Source organism: Sitophilus oryzae, unplaced genomic scaffold (assembly GCF_002938485.1).
Source record: "Sitophilus oryzae breed Bouriz unplaced genomic scaffold, Soryzae_2.0 scaffold_1396_pilon_pilon, whole genome shotgun sequence".
In the NCBI taxonomy this organism is placed as follows: Eukaryota; Metazoa; Arthropoda; class Insecta; order Coleoptera; family Curculionidae; genus Sitophilus; species Sitophilus oryzae.
Window position 1 is genome coordinate 14,157,891 of NW_022146055.1, and position 19,336 is coordinate 14,177,226.

The 19,336-nt window shown below is 30.6% G+C and overlaps 1 protein-coding gene across 1 annotated transcript in view; it reads left to right on the forward strand.

Annotated features, from left to right (window-relative positions):
• LOC115876078 (protein rhomboid-like) overlaps window positions 1-19,336 on the forward strand; it is a 31,956-nt gene that overhangs the window by 9,779 nt on the left and 2,841 nt on the right. The window contains exons 2-4 of the mRNA XM_030891766.1: window positions 13,366-13,583; window positions 17,637-17,873; window positions 18,749-18,959. Coding sequence (XP_030747626.1) covers window positions 13,366-13,583; window positions 17,637-17,873; window positions 18,749-18,959 — 666 coding nt within the window. The remainder of the gene's footprint in view (window positions 1-13,365; window positions 13,584-17,636; window positions 17,874-18,748; window positions 18,960-19,336) is intronic.

Below are 19,336 nucleotides of genomic sequence, written 5' to 3' on the forward strand. Positions count from 1 at the left end.
TTCCATTCTTCCATTTAAATCCCGAATATCTTATGAAAAGAATAGAATTTTTTTCAAAAATGGAAGCAATTAAAAAACGTGGGAGAATAAATAAAGCTTTTCACCTATCCTCGCTGTAAAAGTATCATTTAATCTACCCTTGCGGTTAAAGTACCGTATGATCGAATAAAAACGGCGCGGCGTCCAGTTGGCTTGGAAATGACGATCGATGACATTTCCCATATAATTTTACATATAAAATGACAGCGATCTTCATTTCATAGCCATCGCTGACGCCGTTTTTATTCGATCATACGGTACTATTTTATCTACTATTTTTGATAGATTTTAACAGTTGCTATGGAAAAAACTATTAATATGACCACAATGTGTCTTTTGCTGCTCCTTTCTTAAAGAAAAGAAAATAAAGAAATGTACAAGAAATGTTTGTGGAAGTCACAAACATGCTTAACTATTTTATATATACTTATACTTATTGTTTGATTATGTTTTGAAATATAAGTTTTGTAGAAAATCGTGTGTGTTTATTTTTAAGGAAGTAAGAAAGACCATTAATCGCATACTGTTTACATAATTCTTGGATGAATTTTAGACAACAGTTGGGCGAGGTTTCCGAAAATGTTTCGCCTGTGCTTCTTTTTTACCTTCTCGTCCTCTATTTTTTATTTTGAAAGTTGGCAACCCTAGTTCAATGATTATTTTTCCATCATCATGCAAAGCACGCTGGATCAAAAAACTTCTTGTAAAAATTCTACTTTCAGTATTATATTCCTATCATTTCTGTATATACAGGGTTCCAAATTCTGTATACAGATGTTCCATTATTGAAATACAATGCATTGTTTTAGATCTAGAACGTTAATCGTTTAATAATTTGAGAATTTCTTGGAATTTCCCATTCATATGTCATATGCCTTATGGTGCGTTTAGACTTGAGCACGCACGAGCTGAGCTCCGTTCAATTAAAAACTTATTTTTCGACCAATGAAGTGATCCATTTGTGCGCGCACAGCAGAGTTGTGTTGGCGAAAATAATGGACGACCAAGAAATAGTCGAGGCTGCAGTCTTTGTTATGCACAGCTTAATTATTAAAAAGGAGAAAAATCGAAAACATTCTGAGGAAGGCTATGATCAGTTCAAAAACTTTACAAGAATGACCAGACCCGACTTTGGATATTTACAAAATTTAATAACACCAAAAATTACGAACAATAGATACAAATTTTAGAATAGCAATTTCATTAATATCGACATATACAATATTAATTTTATTTACAAGATCTTGCCATGCGTTTTTTTTATTTTTTAATAATACAAAGAATGTTTAACATCCCATAATATAGGCAACTTTTCGTATTCTTCAATTAATAATAACGAAGATTCATTGATCCACTCCATAATTTTAATAAAGAAAACGAAAAAAAATCACACACGCACGAACGCAGAAATAAACAAATTGCTGGTGCAAACTGAGCGTTCGCGCACACATAAAATCCCTTTGAGCACGGACCAAAAACACCGTACGGCTCACGTTCGCGACTGCTCGCGGACAGACAGATTCAGAGTGAGCGTGCGCGCACAGCCGTTTACACTTGAGCATTCGCGGAGGATCAGTGCGTGCGTGCTCAAGTCTAAACGCACCATTAGAGCGTTGTAAATAAAAATCAAAAATTATTAATTAACAAGCGTTATCTGAACTTTATAGATTCTCGTATTTGTATTTAAACTATATATTATTATTTATTTCAATATTTAATTTACTGAATCTCAAACAGCGGCCAAGTTGGCTTGAAAATAACGATCGATGGTATTCCCTATACAGGGTGTCCCAGAAATAAGTGCAAGTACTCTAACTGGTAGTATAGTCCAACCCCAGAAACACGCCTATGAGGTTTTCTTCGCGAAAAAAAATTTTTGAAATTTTTTTTAGAATTTTTTTTAGTTTTTATTTAAAAAAATGATTTCTTGATAATATGGCAACATAGGTAGTAGATTAAATTTACAAAGAAAGAAAATCCAAAAAAGATCCAGTGGTTCTCAAAATTTTAGCAAAAAATCATTTTTTTTAATTTTCAAAGTAAAATAATTTGAAAAACGATAATGAGAAAATATTACCATCTCTTAAAATACTTGCACTTATTTCTGGGACACCCTGTATAGTTTAACATACAAAATAACAGCGATCTTCAATTCCAAGCCATCTCTGACGCCGTTTTTTTTTCGATTGTATGATTGTATGGATTTACTATTTAAATATGTGTAATAATTTGCATTTGTATTAAAAAATCGACTGACATCAATACTATTATAATAATTCAGATTACATGATGTTAGTTTATAAAATTTAAAGAATTACTAGATATAAAAACGTAGTTTATTAAAAATATATAGGTATTCCAATAATTCAAGAATGTTTTTATGCATATTAATTAACATGTTGTATAAGTGCTGCTTGACAAGCTGTTACAGGCGTATAATTTCCATTATTTGATATTGCTTGCGTAAATGGGTTTCTCAAATCAATTAAAAGCAGACTTTCAGGAAAGATATTCTATTTCTGATCGTCAATACGATTATTTTTGAACTTATCTATTGTTTAGATATTATATTTAACTTTAATATCTACTGTGTTACTCAACATTGTCTATAATATAATGTAATTGGTAGATATAATAAGTCTACTTTTTATATAGATGGCTCGAATCCGATGCTCATCATTGGGGTTTCGGAAACCGTAAGAGATACAGGATCGGTTAAATGGAGGCATAGTTGCGCAGTTTGATGCTCGATAAAATGCCGTCTTGCATTTTTATTTGTTATTTTTGTTTGCATAAAATATTATGGTGATGGAATTTTCTGTACGAAACGTCGACAAATATCAAAGTGACTATATATAGTGTTTTAACAGTGATGAAAGGATTTAATTAAATTGAAAAAAAATCAGGTCCGTATTTAAAAAAATTAAGTTGATGATGGTCGCCAGAAGCCGAAACGTCAGAGTCAATATTTAATCACACAGAGTTATGAGCAGAAAAAGTGGCCGTGAAAATGTGTTTTTCGTTTAAAGTTATCGTAACAAATAAAGCCAGGAAACAATAGAAAACAAATTTGAAAGTTCCGTTTTTTTTTCGAATATATTCGGAAGTATTCGGAATTTTTCAAAACGCAATACGGCATTTTATTGAGCATCAAATTGCGCAACTTTGCCTCCATTTAGCCGATCCTGTATCTCTTACGGTTTCCGAAATCCCAATGATGAGCGTCGAATTCGAGCCACCCTGTACTTGGTGGAGGAGGGGTATATTGATGATATAAACTGACTTTTGTTTAATGCAATAATTATCCTAGTTTTCTTTAATGTTCACAAAATAGAAACAATATTCAATTATTGGCTAAAAATTACCTATGTTTATAAACTTCTATAAAAGTCTGAAAGCTCTAGTAGTTTACTAAAGCCATTATCTGTTCTACGAACTCTGCTTTTAGAATGTTAGATTCCAAAATATCTAATTTAGTGGGCATTAACAGCATCATTGCTACAATGTAATTAACTAAGAGAAAGCAAATTACCATGACTCATCATTACCCATTATAAAAAAACTGAAATAAAAACTTGACTTAAATAAATATATACAGGGTGTTTCAAAAAATATGTGCCATCTCTCATCGGGAGATTCCCCACGTAAAAATAAGATTTATTTTTCATATGAACATAGGTCCGATTCTGCATTTGTTCCGTAGCTACAGGGTGTTAAAGTCTTAATATTTTTTCGATTTATTATAATTTTCTTTCAAGTAGTGTTAGCGTTTTGAATAAAATTTTGAGGGTAATAAAAGAAAACTTACTATAAATGCAACCTATTTTAAAGCTAAAAAAGTGACCTATTCATCAGAGTCGTGCATATGGGTTATCACTGGAATATTTTTCTAAAAAAAACATGTACGCCACTGACTTTTTTCTCTTGTTAGCGAAATAGTGTAAGCAGTTTAATGCCTATTAAAAGTTGTCTCTTGATATTCTGTCGATTTTGGTCTCCTTGATGAGATAAATGCAATTTTATCAATTTGCCTTGGTCCAAGTCTAATAGCAACCTTTAAAAAAATTAATATCATTAACTTGCAAAAGTTTTAAATAAGTACTCATTGATTCCTCATCAAAAAATATGAAAAAAGATCCTGAAAACATGGGTATGGAAATGCATAGTTTTAGAGTTACAGGATGTTAAAACTTTTTAAAATTAGGCTTTTTGTAATTATCTTAAATACGATTATTTTTTTATTAGAAATTGCTGCAAGTAGGACTAATAGTAATAATAACTATTAGTAATAATATTTAATAATAAATTAGGTAAAATATATAATTTATTAATTTTATTTTTATTTTAATTTTACTAATTGTGATTAATAAAATTGCGTTTATCTCATCAAGGAGGCCGAATTCGACAAAATATCAAGAGATAGCTTTTAATTGACATTAAACGGCCTACACAATTTTGATATCAATAGAAAAAAATCAGTGGCTTTTTTTGAAAAATATTCCAGTGATAACCCATATGCACGTCCCTGATAAATTTATCGACTTTTTTTTAGCATTAAAATATGTAGCACTTATAGTAACTTTTACTCTGAAAATTTCATTCGAATCACTAAAAGTGCTTGGAAGAAGATTATAATAAATCGAAAGATTATTAACACTTTAACACCCTGTACCTACCAAACAAATCAGAATCGGACCTACATGCATATATTGATATGAAAAATAAATCTTATTTTTACGTGAGAAATCTCCCCACGAGAGATGGCACATGTTTTTTTAAACACCTTGTATATAATTATTATAACTACTAGTTAATACAAATAAATTAAAAAAGAAATTCCGTTTTAACAAAAAATAATTATAGATAAAAGATTTTAACAAAGCAGTAGACTGTGCTTTTCAAGAAAGATTACAGTCGGGAGTTAGAACTTTTAGTGTTACAACAACAAAATAAAACACTAACTACACTAAACTAAGAAAAACAGTTTAGTTTTAATCGTGATGCATGATTAGCGAAACGATCGTCCAGTGCAAAAGTAAAAGTGTTTTGGTATATTTTGGTGAATTAGTGTTTTATTTTGCTTGTTACAAAATATTAGAATCAAGTTTTGTTTCTAATATAAAAAAATATTCAAACTATTCCGAAAAATACATTTATTTAGCATATTTTATAATACAAACAGTCTCTATTGAAACAAATAACAAATTAATATAATTAATATAGTTGTTGCAAATGCAATAAGATATTTTTAACCCAAAGAAATAAGTACATTGACGTCTTGCGGTTTTATTAATAAAAATACTATTTCATTCTTTAAAAAACTTTATAGTTTATTATTTTTATGAGTAATATTTCCTGAATGGAAACGTGTAGAAAAATAAAGAAATATTAAGCAATAATTTAAAAAATTTCGCCTACATTTTTACAAAAATGAAGTTTTAATTTTTGAATTTGCGAATTGATTTGATTTTCATCTTTATTATATTTTTAGTTAGTAAATAATATTATTTTTCTAACTCATTAGTATAAGTCTATTATCTATTTATCAGAAAGTCATGCAAGAAAAATGCAATTAAGATAATCAATATAATAAGTAAAATGAAAAACGATTTTTTGCCAGACTATGCTTGTGAAAAATATTCTAGTAAAAGAAAAACATATTATTATTATTGATAATTTTTTCTAACAATAGTAGTTAGGTAATCTTGGGTGATAATTATTTTTTGCGTGACATTTCATACATATTCCTTAACTTAATCATGTAGGTGACTTATAAAAAGAAAACAATTATAATCTTATTGTTAAAAATAAATGTGCATTAACGTATGGCATTATCAGACTAATAACGTTTATTTAATAACAGTACCACCCGATGTTCATATTTATTAAATATTACATTACATTAAAGTATAACACAGTTCAGTAGTAAACATTATGTTTACTATATCCACAATAATATTAGGAATTGATGCAGTTCAACTTAACAAATAGGCTGATAACATAAATAACATATTATATATACTTTTATACAATTGCATCTTGCATTAAAGGGCCTTTTTTCTATACCGGGTGAGTCTCAAAAGTGGCACACTGAGATAAAAAAACGAGATTTGGTATGTTAGTATATGACATAAATTAGGATTGATTGACGTATTCAATTGAATGATGAAAATTTTATACCTTAAATTGTAATAAATTCTACAAATATCCTGATATATTATGATTTGGAGAAATGTAATTAAACTTGGGAAATTTAGGCTACGTTCTTCTCTACGCTTTATACATATTTGCATTTCTTTACGACAGAACAAAACAAACCTTTTATTATACCTTATAAATGTTTATGATTGAATAGTGTTGCTTCTGTAGGCAATAGATTTAAATATGTGCAAACAAACATGAACTTTGCTTTGATCATTTGATGAATTGTTATCTGTTTGATATTTTTGTAACTCGTTTATACAATTTATTTCAGAATAATACCAAATTACCATTTTAGAAGTTAATATCTAAACATCTTTTGATTTTTATAGTTTATCGTATTTTGTACTAGCGAAACAAAAAGCCATAAATTAAAAATTTCAAAAAGTTTTTATTACTATTCATGTACAATTACAACTAAATTAGATTGTTATTTTTGCAAGATAAACTGTTTATACGGCTAATTTTTTTGGTAATTAATCATACACACCTTAAGTAAACTGTGGTATTTTACTACAGTTAAAGTCAAAAATAGCCATGCAGAATGTATAATGAGTGAGAAGGGGGTTATCACCGCGACTATAAAGATGTATTGTGTCCCCGTTTCTCCTTTCTTGAGTTATAACTCATCATACAGACTATAACTCATCATATTTTGGGATTCCTGTTGTATGAGGGACAGGGTATCTCCCACCCTCCTTTGACAACAGATGTTCTTCCTCAAGGTGGACATCAACCTCCTATGAGGGTGTGTACACCCTTCCACGGTTGGGATTTGGCCCTCCGTGCCCTTCACCGTACCCGTGAGGGATCTATCTAGAGGATTTATCTCCATTTCCTTCACCTCTTTAACTTGGTCTCTTCTTAGACCTGATACCGATGTTGTCCCGAATCCCATAACAGAGGAATACAGGGTGTCCCAGGCTAAGAGTGCATTAGAAGTTTCTAGAGAACTACAATATCTAGATCGAAGATTTTTTGCACATCATTGTTTCACAACGAGATCTATCGATTAAAAATATTTTCAATATGGCGGCACTTCCGGAAATACCGGAAGTTGACAGCAACTTTCTTATTTTAGATGGGTGTCGCCATTTTTTATTACATACTTAAATTCTCTGTAAAATTTTATGCATTTTGATATTAACACTCTATATCTAACATTAACCGTTTTTGAGAAAAAAAATATTTAAAAATTTTGGACGAAAATTACTGCCTGTCAAAAATATGTGTATAGCCTAAACGTCGAATTTAGTGATTACCACAGCTACTGTGCCATAAAGAGAAGACATGTGGATATCTATTTCAAAAATTAAATTGTTCGAATCTCGTATAATAATGGCCGCAGCTGTCAAGGAATTGAAAATTTTCAGACCTTTTTAAAATTTCAAATTCGTAAAAAGGGCTCTCAAGTTCAAGCTACCAAGTTAAAGCCCATTTATTCCAATGACTTATATTCAAAATTGTATCATCAATCGCTAGGGAGCATCATATTTTTTTAGTTACTTTATAATAGAAAATTATTTTTGATTAAGTATAAGAAGAAATTCAGTTGCGGAAGATCAGATCAGTCATACAAAAAAACCTTGATAAGTCGACACCTAAAAAATTCCTGAAAAGAAATGTATTAGTAAATATCAATGGCGCCAATATGCTAATTGATAATGTTAGCACCAGATTCCAATCTGCATGGAAAGGTCTTTGAATAGGTCAATATATTAATAATAAACATCAGCTATAGACAAATAAATTTAGATTACAATTCTTAGGATCTAGAATATTTCAGAGAATAATTTGGATTTCCCGTAACAGACATTAATTACCTTAAAATTTGTGTACCTACCTATAGTTAAAGCCAAGATTACATATTGTTAAATTAAAGAATCGGTGAAAGTTTTATAAATCTATTCTGGTTCTTAATAAGAAATAATGATTTGTGCCTTTACTACTTATTTTGTAACCATGTTTTGTTTCGTCTCACTATAATTTTAAACTGAAATAAATTTATTGGATTGATCAGCGAATGCGTTGTCTATCTATTTTTAACATTTTTCAAAACAATAATCTTTTGTAAGATTTGCTCTAATAACAGATTTACACTGTTTATCACAATTTAAACATGATAGTATACTATGCCAAAGATTACTATGCTATTTGTGATTATGGGGGGAAAATTATTCCGCAATATAAAAAGTTATTTTCTTAAAATGAATATTGAAGAAATAAAATTCTACACGCATAAAGACAACAATTTTTAACTCTTGAAGACAACGTTATATTGATTTTCGTGATGTTAGTACCGTATGATCGAAAAAAAAACGGCGTCAAAGATGGCTGGGGAATAGTAATCGATGATAATTTTGTCGAGGTCGATCTCTAGACGTCATTCGCTAAATATTGACATAAAACTTTTTTTTTGTTTTAAAAAATATTCAGAAATTATTATTTCAAGAAATTTGTTACGAATAGAAAAAATATTGTGCTGGTTGGCGTTGGTTTCTATGTAATTTGACAAATAAATAAAGCTGTCTCTTTAGTTGTCAGTTTTGAGTCATGGTCAATATTTTTTAATTCTCTTTCGTGTCGACTGCTGATTGCATTGGAGCCAGAAATGGCTCAAAACGAAATAAGTAAATTACCAACAGATATTCAGGCTTAGGCGACAAACGCCATATCCAAACTACTTTCATTTAAATCCCGAATAACTTGTGAAAAGGAATACAAAATTTTTCAAAAATGGAAACAATTAAAAAACGTGCGAGAAGAAATAAAGTTTTTAACCTATCCTCGCTGTTAAAGTATCATTTAATCTACCCTTGCAGTTAAAGTACTATTTTATCTACTATTTTTGATAGATATAAGGCAATTTTAACAGTTGCTATGGAAAAAATATTTAAACGTTACAACAGCAAGTGTAATTTTTTTATTTGGTGAATTGGGGTATATTTGTTATCAGAATAGTTTTTTATAGCTTTATAGAAAAACTTTTTATAACTTTTTCAGTTATTTTTCGATTTATTATATAAGATTTTAAACAAGTTGATTTTTTTAATTTAAAACCCTGATTAAAATTAAAAAAAATCATTTTATGTTGATGAAATGAAGTTGATTTAAATCTTTACACCCCGGTATTGTAACTTATAGTCTAAGAGCTAGCAACGTTTTCGAGAAAGTATTTTAAGACGTCTGGCTCTTTGATATATCTTTTACTATGCTCTCTGGAACAACATGCGGCCCGTCTGGCTGCCGATACCCATTGCGTTCACTACTGCGCATCGGAAGAAGATCCTTTATTTTTTATTAATTTAGTCCTATAAATTCTAGTATTGAATATAAATCGAACAATGAAATGAATATATTTTCTCCATACCGCAGTGCGTAGAGTTTCCGACCACGAACCGATGATTCAGAGTTTGAATCCGGGTCAGGTCAAAGACTTTTTTATTTTATTTTCGTTTATATTCTGATAGTAAAGTATTAAATAATTCTGGTAATTTAAAAAAACAAATATTTAATACTTTACTATCAGAATATAAACGAAAAAAAAAAGTTTTTGACCTGACCCGGATTCGAACTCTGAATCATCGGTTCGTGGTCGGAAACTCTACGCACTGCGCTATGGAGACATGTTCGATTTATATTCAATACTAGGATCTTCTTTCAATGCGCAGTAGGGAACGCAACGTTTACCGGCAGCCAGACGGGCCGCATGCTGGTCTAGAGAGCATAGTAAAAGATATATCAAAGAGCCAGACGTCTTAAAATACTTGTTTTTCCGACGTTGCTAGCTGACTAAAAAAATGTACAAAAACAATGAATAAATCTTCTTGTTCTAAATATATTCTAAAAAACTTTGTTAAAAATATATTCTAAAAAACATTGTAAATACAAATCTTACCTATACATTAAAAAATTCTTATTCAAAATGAGTAAGCCAAAACTATTCAGCAATTCATAATAGAAAGGTACTTATTCTTTTGATACCATTATGTCTGTAAAATGGTAGATACTGAAAAAAATATAAATGTAAATAAATACAGTCATATTAAAAATATAGAAAATAGATAGTTAACAAAATTAAATGGCGTAGCGGTATCTAACTATAGTATATAATCATGGGAATTGAATTGTTTATTGTTAACATTTATAACACTTATTTATTTCAGCCTTTGGACTAGCAACCTTAACGAATATATATTAATTCACAGGAATCACACCAACTGATCACAGCCATTGTATAACACTGAAAAAGCTGTTCTATTTTTATTCCAACTTTCATAATTCACAAATCCCTCTTTATTTTGATTTAATTTTTATTGATGTAATAAAATATAGTCAATATTTAAGTTAAATTTGATAATTAAAAGGAATTTTTAAAGGATGTGTTAAAAATGTAGACCTAAATCCGGATTTCATTTAGACTTCTCAGAAGCAATTTGTCAAGGATAACTAATTTCCTCATATAAAAATTTGAAACTGGTTGTAAAATAAGATAAACAACATGAAGTATAATTATTGCATATTATTGGGATAAAACAAAACCAAAGAACATTGTAGTTTTAACATTTTTAAAAAGATAGTTTATTTTCTATCTTCATAATGACACCATGTAGGTTTAATCAATTTTTTTTCGCAGAATTATTACGCCCCTCATATTGTAATCAAAACCTAATTTTGAATTATCATAAATCATGTTTTTCAAATGGAAACCCACTTTTTTATTTCACTAATAAAAAGGTTTTTCAATTTGTTGCATTTTACACAAGTAGCCTATGACTTTAAACGTCAAGTTATGTAAAACAATAGATATGGCCATGTCATATTGTGACGCTTTGTTCATAAACCAGCATCATTTCCGAGCCAACTTTGCGCTGTTTTTTTTTCGATCATACGGAATATTATTAGTATCAACTTTAGCCTATTACTAAAGAGCGGAAATACGAGATATCTATACTAATATTTATAAAACCCTTAAGTGACTGACATACTGATTAATCACGATCCTGCTCAAACCACTCAACGTAACGTAAGAACAGTAGTTATCTCTGGTAAGAAGCTCAATTTTGGCATACAGGCTGATTCTAGGGTGTAGAGGTTCGATAAGAAGGGATTTTTCGAAATTCCAGTTCCAAGAGGGTGAAACCACCCCTCAAATATTACAATATTTTTTATTTAAAAAACGGTCAAGTTTCCGAAAAAACGCTTAAACACGTATATTTTATTTTGTTTTTTACATATTTTAAGACTTTTTAAAAATGTATACAGGGTGTTTGGAAAAATCTGGTCATTGATTAATCACGATCCTGCTTAAAGCGCTTGACGTAAAAAGCTGATTTTTGGAAAACAGATTGACTTTAGGGTGTAGAGGTTCGATAAGAAGGGATTTTTGGAAACTCGAATTCTAAGGGTGTGAAACTATCCCTTAAATATTAAAATATTTTTTATTTAAAAACCGGTGAGTTTTTCGGAAAAACTCATAAACACGTATATTTTATTTTGTTGTTTTACATATTTTAAGATTTTTTATAAATTTATACAGGGTGTTTCATAAAATATGACCATTGAGTAATCACGATTCTGCTTAAACTGCTTGACGTTTAAAGCTGATTTTTGGCAAACGGATTGACTATAGGGTGTAGGGGTTCGATAAGGAGGGGTTTCTCGAATCTCAAATTCCAAGAGGGTGAAAACGCCCCTCAAATATTACAATATTTGTTATTTAAAAAACGGTTAATTTTTCGGGAAAACGCTTGGACAAGCATAATTTATTTGGTTTTTTTACACATTTTGAAATTTTTAAAAAAAATCATACAGGGTATTCCAAAAAGTTGAGTAATTTCTTAACCAGGATTCTGCTTAAACTGCTTGACGTAAAAAGTTTATTTTTGGCAAACGGATTTTTCGAAAGTCAAATTCCAACGAGACGAAGACAAGTTATAGAATAATATCCCTATATTGTTTTTTCTCATGCTGACATAAATGTGAGAAAATTTTATCCAGTTTGTATGTTAATGGAAATTCTTGCTTTACTTTATCATCGCCATTACAAATGATTAATTCGACGCGAACGAAGTCGCTGGTACACGCTAGTATTTTTATAAATACACTTTTAAAACTCTTAAGGGGGCAGGCAGAATTTATAATATAGGAAATTCAAATAATTCGTTTTCTTACAGATGGAAATAAGTTGTCTGACCGTTTGACGCTTAATGTCAAAGGAAGCTAGATAAAATCAAGGAAAATATACGTTTTCAAATTAAATCTTAAATAACTTAAAAATGATTTATTTTAGGTATAGGAACATGTATAGTTAAAAAGTAACGAACTAAAAAACCTTTTCATTAGTAAAATTAAAAAAATGGGTCTCCATTTGAAAAAAAAATATTTATGATAATTTTTAATCGCTCTATTCCATGACACCTACCGCCATTATTATATGACATTTGAACATTTAATTTTTGAAATAGATAGCCACATGTCTTCTCTTTATGTCACAGTGGCTGTGGTAATCACTAAATTTGATTTTTAGGCTATACAATTTTTTTTGATAGGCAGTTTTTTTCGTCCAAAAATTTTAAATATTTTTTTTCTTAAAAACGGTGAATTTTAGGTATAGAGTGTTTAACATCAATATTCATAGAATTTTATAGATAATTTAAGTATGAAGAAAGTTGCTGTCAACTTCCGGTATTTCCGAAAATGTCGCCGTATTGAAAATATTTTTAATCGATAGATCTCGTTGTAAAACAATGATGTGCAAAAAATCTCCGATTTTGTGGTTTTCTAGAAACTTGTAATGCACGCTCAGCCTGGGACACTCTGTATATCGGGTTGAAATAGCCATAAAATGGAAAAAAAACGTGAATATTTGCGAAACTGTTAAAAAAATTTAAATAGTTCAAAAAATATTAATTTTTGAATACTTCATTTAACAGAGGAATAATATAAGGGTGTTTTCTGTTTAAAAAAAACCTAACTAATCCAGTAAAAAAACTAAACTAATCCTGCAGCCGGATCCTGTACTAAACAGGGTTAATAAAGGAATTAAGGCTGTATTCAACAATAACCACAGATTTTAACATTATCAGTTGCATTTAATATTTTAATATATTTATGTTGTTACAGTGTGACAGAAATCAAGATGGGTTCGTCAGCTTGGAGGAACTTACAGCGTTTATCAAGAGCAACGAGCAAACGCCGACCTCCGGACCCTTGACACCTATCATCCTCAACAACTATCAAAGATTCGACCAAAATCACGACAACAAACTCGATTTCGAAGAGTTCGTCGAAATGATTACGAACGACAGTTTTCTAAAAGACTTTGCCAATCTAGGAAACCGGTAAGCAAATATTTGTTTAAATATGTTCTCTTCATTCGACGACAGATATAATAGTCATTATGTTAGGATGAATCAGCTATTTATTTTATACATTTAGATGCAAAAAAGCGCAACGGAAAAAAAATCGTCAAATTTAAAGTGTTATACAGGGTGTCCCAGAAATGAGTGCAAGTATTTTAAGGGGTAGTAGATTTCGATAAAAGAAACATATTTTCTCTTTATCGTTTTTCAAATAAGTCCAAAATAACGGAGTTATTTTACTTTGAAAATTTCCAAAAAAAGTATTTTTTGCTAAAATTTTGAGAACCGCTGGATCTTTTCTGGATTTTCTCTCTTGTATATTTAATCTACTACATAATATGTTGCCATTTTATCAAGAAATTATGTTTATTAACTCAAAACTAAAAAAAATTCAAAAAATAACGAAATTTCATTTTTTTTTTGTGAAAAAAACCTCAGGAGTGTTTCTGGGGTTGAACTATACTACCAGTTAAAATACTTGCATTTATTTCTGGGACACCCTGTATTTTTTTATTTTTAGCCCTATTTCCTTAATTTTTTAGCAAACTGTATATAAATACTGTATGATCGAAAAAAAAACGGCATCCAGTAGGCTGGGAAATGATGGCACGATCCATGACATTTTCCATATAAATTTACATATGAAATGACAACGATCTTCATTTCATAGCCATCGCTGACGCGTTTTTTTTCGATCTTACGGTATATCAACTTTAATTCGTAAGCTCATTTTATTATAAACTTTAGTATTTGACTTATTATACAGGGTTAATCGAAGAGTTGTTTTTTACCCTATCTTTAAAAAGCCCTATGCAATAATTCGTGAGCAAATTTTCCTAAAACATTATTTTTCGGTCAGAACCACGTCTCTTGAATATTTTGTTTTTTGACTCATGGCAACACATGCCTTGGTTAATATTTAAAAATAAAAGCAAAATAAACTTGCCACAAACATTTTGCAGTTTTTTCAATTTTTATCGTTACATTTTAATGTTATTCTTCATAATGACGAGGTGGCTTCGCTGACTATTGTGTGCGATTGAATATGGTTCTTAGGGGCGCAGATTGTACAAAAGTCATTGATCTTGTTGAAGAAGACCGAAATGATGAATATTGTGAATACTCTTTGCACTCTTGCTGCAATATATTTGCAGACTTTTTTGCAAGTTTTTTGTTTGTTTGTACACTTAGTTATTACAGTTATGTTTTCTTAATATCCTTTGTTTTGTTAGTGTTACTAATATTTATTGAAGCCAAGCCTGTATCATTACTTTTTAACGTTTCTTAGATTTAATATACAGTTGTAATGCAGTGACGATATGGTATTATGATTATGACAATAATAGTCATCAAAGCCACCTCGTGATATTAAAAAATAACATCATAAAGTAATGATAGTTGAAAAAATTACAAATTGTTGGTGGTAAGTTTATTTCACTCTTAAAAATTAACCAAGGCATGTATTGGCATGAGTCAAAAAACAAAATGCTCAAGAGGAATGATTCTCATCGAAAAATAATGTTTCAGGAAAAGTTACCTGCTCACGTAATTATTGCACAAGGTGTTTTATAGTTAGGGTAAAAACAACCCTTCAAAAAAAATCATGAAAATAGGGCTAAAAATAAAAAACAAATATAACACTTTAAACCTGACGAAAAAAAAAATTCCGTTGCATTTTTTTTGCATTTGAGTAGTACATATCGGCTTTATGACGAAAAGGCGTATCTCGATTTTTGGCGATTTTGAGATATCAACGTCATGACATGCCCAATGGGTCATATTTTAACATAGCGAATTTGCGTATCTTAATATTGTACCTTTCTCATTTTATATTCGTTTAAAAATTTGCCCCATCTCAAATAGTACAATTCTTCGTTATGACGAAGAGACGTATGTTGAGATAGGGCTCTTTGTTATATCAATTATTATACTATAAGAAAGATGGAATTTGAGATAGGTCCTTTTGTTTTAAGTTATGAAAATGCATGCGAGAGAAAATCACACCATTCTACCTAATTATTTTCTGACGGTTGGTTGGGAGAAAATAAAACTTCTATCATGGCGGCAGCTCTCTTTTACAGTGTGATTTTAGAGTCTGTTTTTTGCCAAAAACCATTGTTAGAATGAGCGAACCATGAATGAACCATTGTTACACTCTGCACATAGCTGTATCGGGTATGCAAATGCAAAAGATTGTCCGAGAATAAATGGCCAATTAAAAGGAAAATGTTGATCGCAAATGATAGCAAAACAACGAAACGAAAATTGCCCTAATGGAAAATTTTCCGAAATCATAATTTCTCTAAGAACATTTTAGCGAACCAAAAATTTGCCCGAAAAATACAATAATTTTCATCTCATTATCATTGTCAGGCCATTGGCATTGTCATCCCTGCCAATTTTTGGAAAATTTTATTTATTGTGCCTATCATCATCCAGCATAAATACGTAGAATGGAAGTCGAATTTGTTATCATTGAAGAGGGAGAACAGAAACTGTTAGGTACTCCACAGTTATTTGTATAAAAAAAACGAAGGAAGAAAAATGTTTTGTTTTTGTGTAGTTTGGTTTTTATTAAATGGACCATGAGTTGAAATGCCCTGTATTAATGTCCTCGATTAACTAAATAATTACTAAAAATATATTACTTAAAAAAATGCATTTTTGTATAAAAAAACAATATTATTAAAATAAGCTAGATAAGAGTATTTCAAATGATTATTGTCTTTGCTTCTGGAATGAAAATTGTCTTTGTTTTCAGTTGATCTAATCTAAAAGTATTTAAAAATATTTGTTTCCGATTTTTTGGCGATTTTCAGATTTTTTCTTGTATGTATGTATTGTATTTTCTTGTAAGTATTCCATAATGTGAATATTGTATAATTTTTTTTTCTTATTAAGAACACTTTAATGTCATTTTTAAATTTATTTTACATGGGCGTATGTATACTATTCGTTCGGAAATAAATTTATTATTATTATAACAAAACGGCCTATCTCTATTAAACAACTAAAAATAAATTATTTATTAGAATTTACGCTCAATTTATCTTCAGAGCGTTTCCTCAATGTCTCCGTTTAAGTGTTAATACAAAAACACTATTAAAAAATTACAGACTTTACATTTATTGGCCAAATAAAGTAAGTGATTTTCTTTAAATTGCTCTCCTAAAAATAGCAAAAATCGAGATACGCCTTTTCGTCATAAAGCCGACGATATAAGATAAAAAGTATAAAAATATTAACTATTTAATAATACTAATTTAAGTATAATAGTAATAATACTAACTTACTGAAATTATATTCTTCCTGACAACAAAATAAAAAGAAATACCTATTATATAAGTAGATTCAAGGTCTGCAATTAAAGTCGCATTTTCAAATCATATTCTAAGCCAGTAAAAAATAGGTTATTCCATTTAAAAAGAAAATTCACAAAATTTAATCAAATATCCGTTTTACAAAAGAGGCTGGATATTTCGCCACTGAAACCACCAAAAAAGTATTAGACATTACATACAATTTTGATTAGGTACTTTGGTTTCACTCTTTTTTTCTTTTTGGATACGAATTTTATTGTTTTGGTTTTATCATTTTCATTCACGATTCTCTACATTTTTATTAATATTTCTAAAAATTTTCTTTTTACTCTAAACTACAAAAAGTTGCAGCAAAAACAACTACTGCTAAAAATATTTTGGATAACATCACGAATCACGGATCCAAATGCTAAAATGGTCCGGAAAATGACCTACTGCAAAGAGTCTCCATACACCAGAAATTCTCCATACACCAGAAGATTTAGTCTGCCAATTTGGCCTGTAGACTTGCCCTGCGGATAAAAACTTTGCGTTTGTGTAAGGCTCTTTCTTTCTAAGCGGCAGTTTTTGTTCCATGCACATTTATCTACATAAAAACTACTATAAAACGTCAAAATACGAGAATTTTGGTACGTGACAACGTGACAGGCCAAGTCCGCAGGCCGGATCTTCTGGTAAATATGAAAAAATAAAAATATTTTCTTCTTTTCAGATATGTAAAATTCCTAGTACCAGTATCAAGACGAACCGTAAAGCTTCGTCGAATGCACACGATAACAGGAATGTATGAGGAAGAAGTAAAATTCAAAAAAACTGATGTAGGAATGATATTATTATCCATAATTCAAATAGCATTGTATTACATAGGCTACAATAAACCATTAATATTCGACCACTTAAGAAGATATGAAGTTTGGAGATACATGACATATATGTTTACACATAGCTCGTAAGTATTTTCGAATGTAGTAACTAAGAGCTAAGAGAATGTATGATCTGAGATTTTTGCTTAAAATTCAAGAGCAGTAGACAATCCAGTAGATAATTTTTGCGCATATTTGAAGTGAAACTTCTTCTTACTTCCGTCTGTCCGTCTGATGAATCCATTCAGGCACCTCTACCCTCTAGAGTTTGGTTTCAATCGACCTATAATTAAGAAAAAACCTGATGATTTTGTCCATTTAGAGGCATCGATCGGTACGAAACGTCGAAGGCGTCATCCTATAGCCCGTCCTCAATTATGCCGAAATCGACCCACACTTTTCTTCAATATCAAATTCCTAGTGCCACCCTGATGAAGAAGATGTAAACGAAACTATCCAACTTTGCAGTCGTTAAAAACACACTGTCGCGTCGCTCACATAGCCAACCCACCAAATTTGGTCGCGATCGGACGACACCAACTTTTGACGTTTCTTACGTCAAAACTAACTGTCACAGTGACACGTGTCGTACACGGTCAAGTTGGCCTTGGTCCACTCTATCGACATACCAAATTTCATTTAAATCGGACGATTTTTTCGCCGTTGATGATAGGGTTTCATAGTGCACGAAATGTCAAAATACCATAAAAAGTTTCAGCCCCCTAGCTCACATGAGGCCCGAGTTACGACGCTCCAAATTCCCATCTCAACTTCCTCATTGACCTCATTACCACTTGTGCTCATTACTACTTTTCCTGACGGGTCGCGTGTCGTGACAGTGGCTCGTGTCTCACGGCCTCGACTTTTTACTTTTACTTACTCTTTTTTAAAAAGTTTCACTTCAATAACTCTAGCAATTTTCACTAGCCATTTAAAAATGAAGCAATCTGTTTTTTTTCAGGACACTACACCTTTTCAACAACGTAATATTTCAACTAGCAGTTGGATTACCTTTGGAAATGGTGCATGGTTGGAGAGTCATCGTTATATATTGTGCAGGAGTTTTGGGAGGATCACTATTCCAGTCTGTCATTTACCCGGATGAAAATCTAACGGGTGGTAGTGCTGGAGTACACTCCTTCTTCACAGCTCATATTGCCACAGTTATCATGGTAAGTCTCTATATTTTTTAGTTAGTATAATTGATTAATGAACTACAGCAACTCAATTTTCAATGAAAACTAGACACAGATCAAAATAAACACAGAAAATACTAAGAAAGATAAAATTCTGACAAAAGAATGTGTTAATATCTAATATTGTATTTACTAAGAGTGGGTCCCAAGTGGGACACACTCCTGCGACCGTGAGGGCCTAACAATTATTATAATATCTAATAAGTCTTTAATGTTTAATTGTAGATTTTATGGGAAGGGGGACGGTAATTACCGCTACCCTATAGATCTCGTGTCACCCTTTCTTGAGTTATAACTCATCACTCATCATACCAGTCTCAGAGTTTTGACAAAACACAGTATCTGATCAGTCG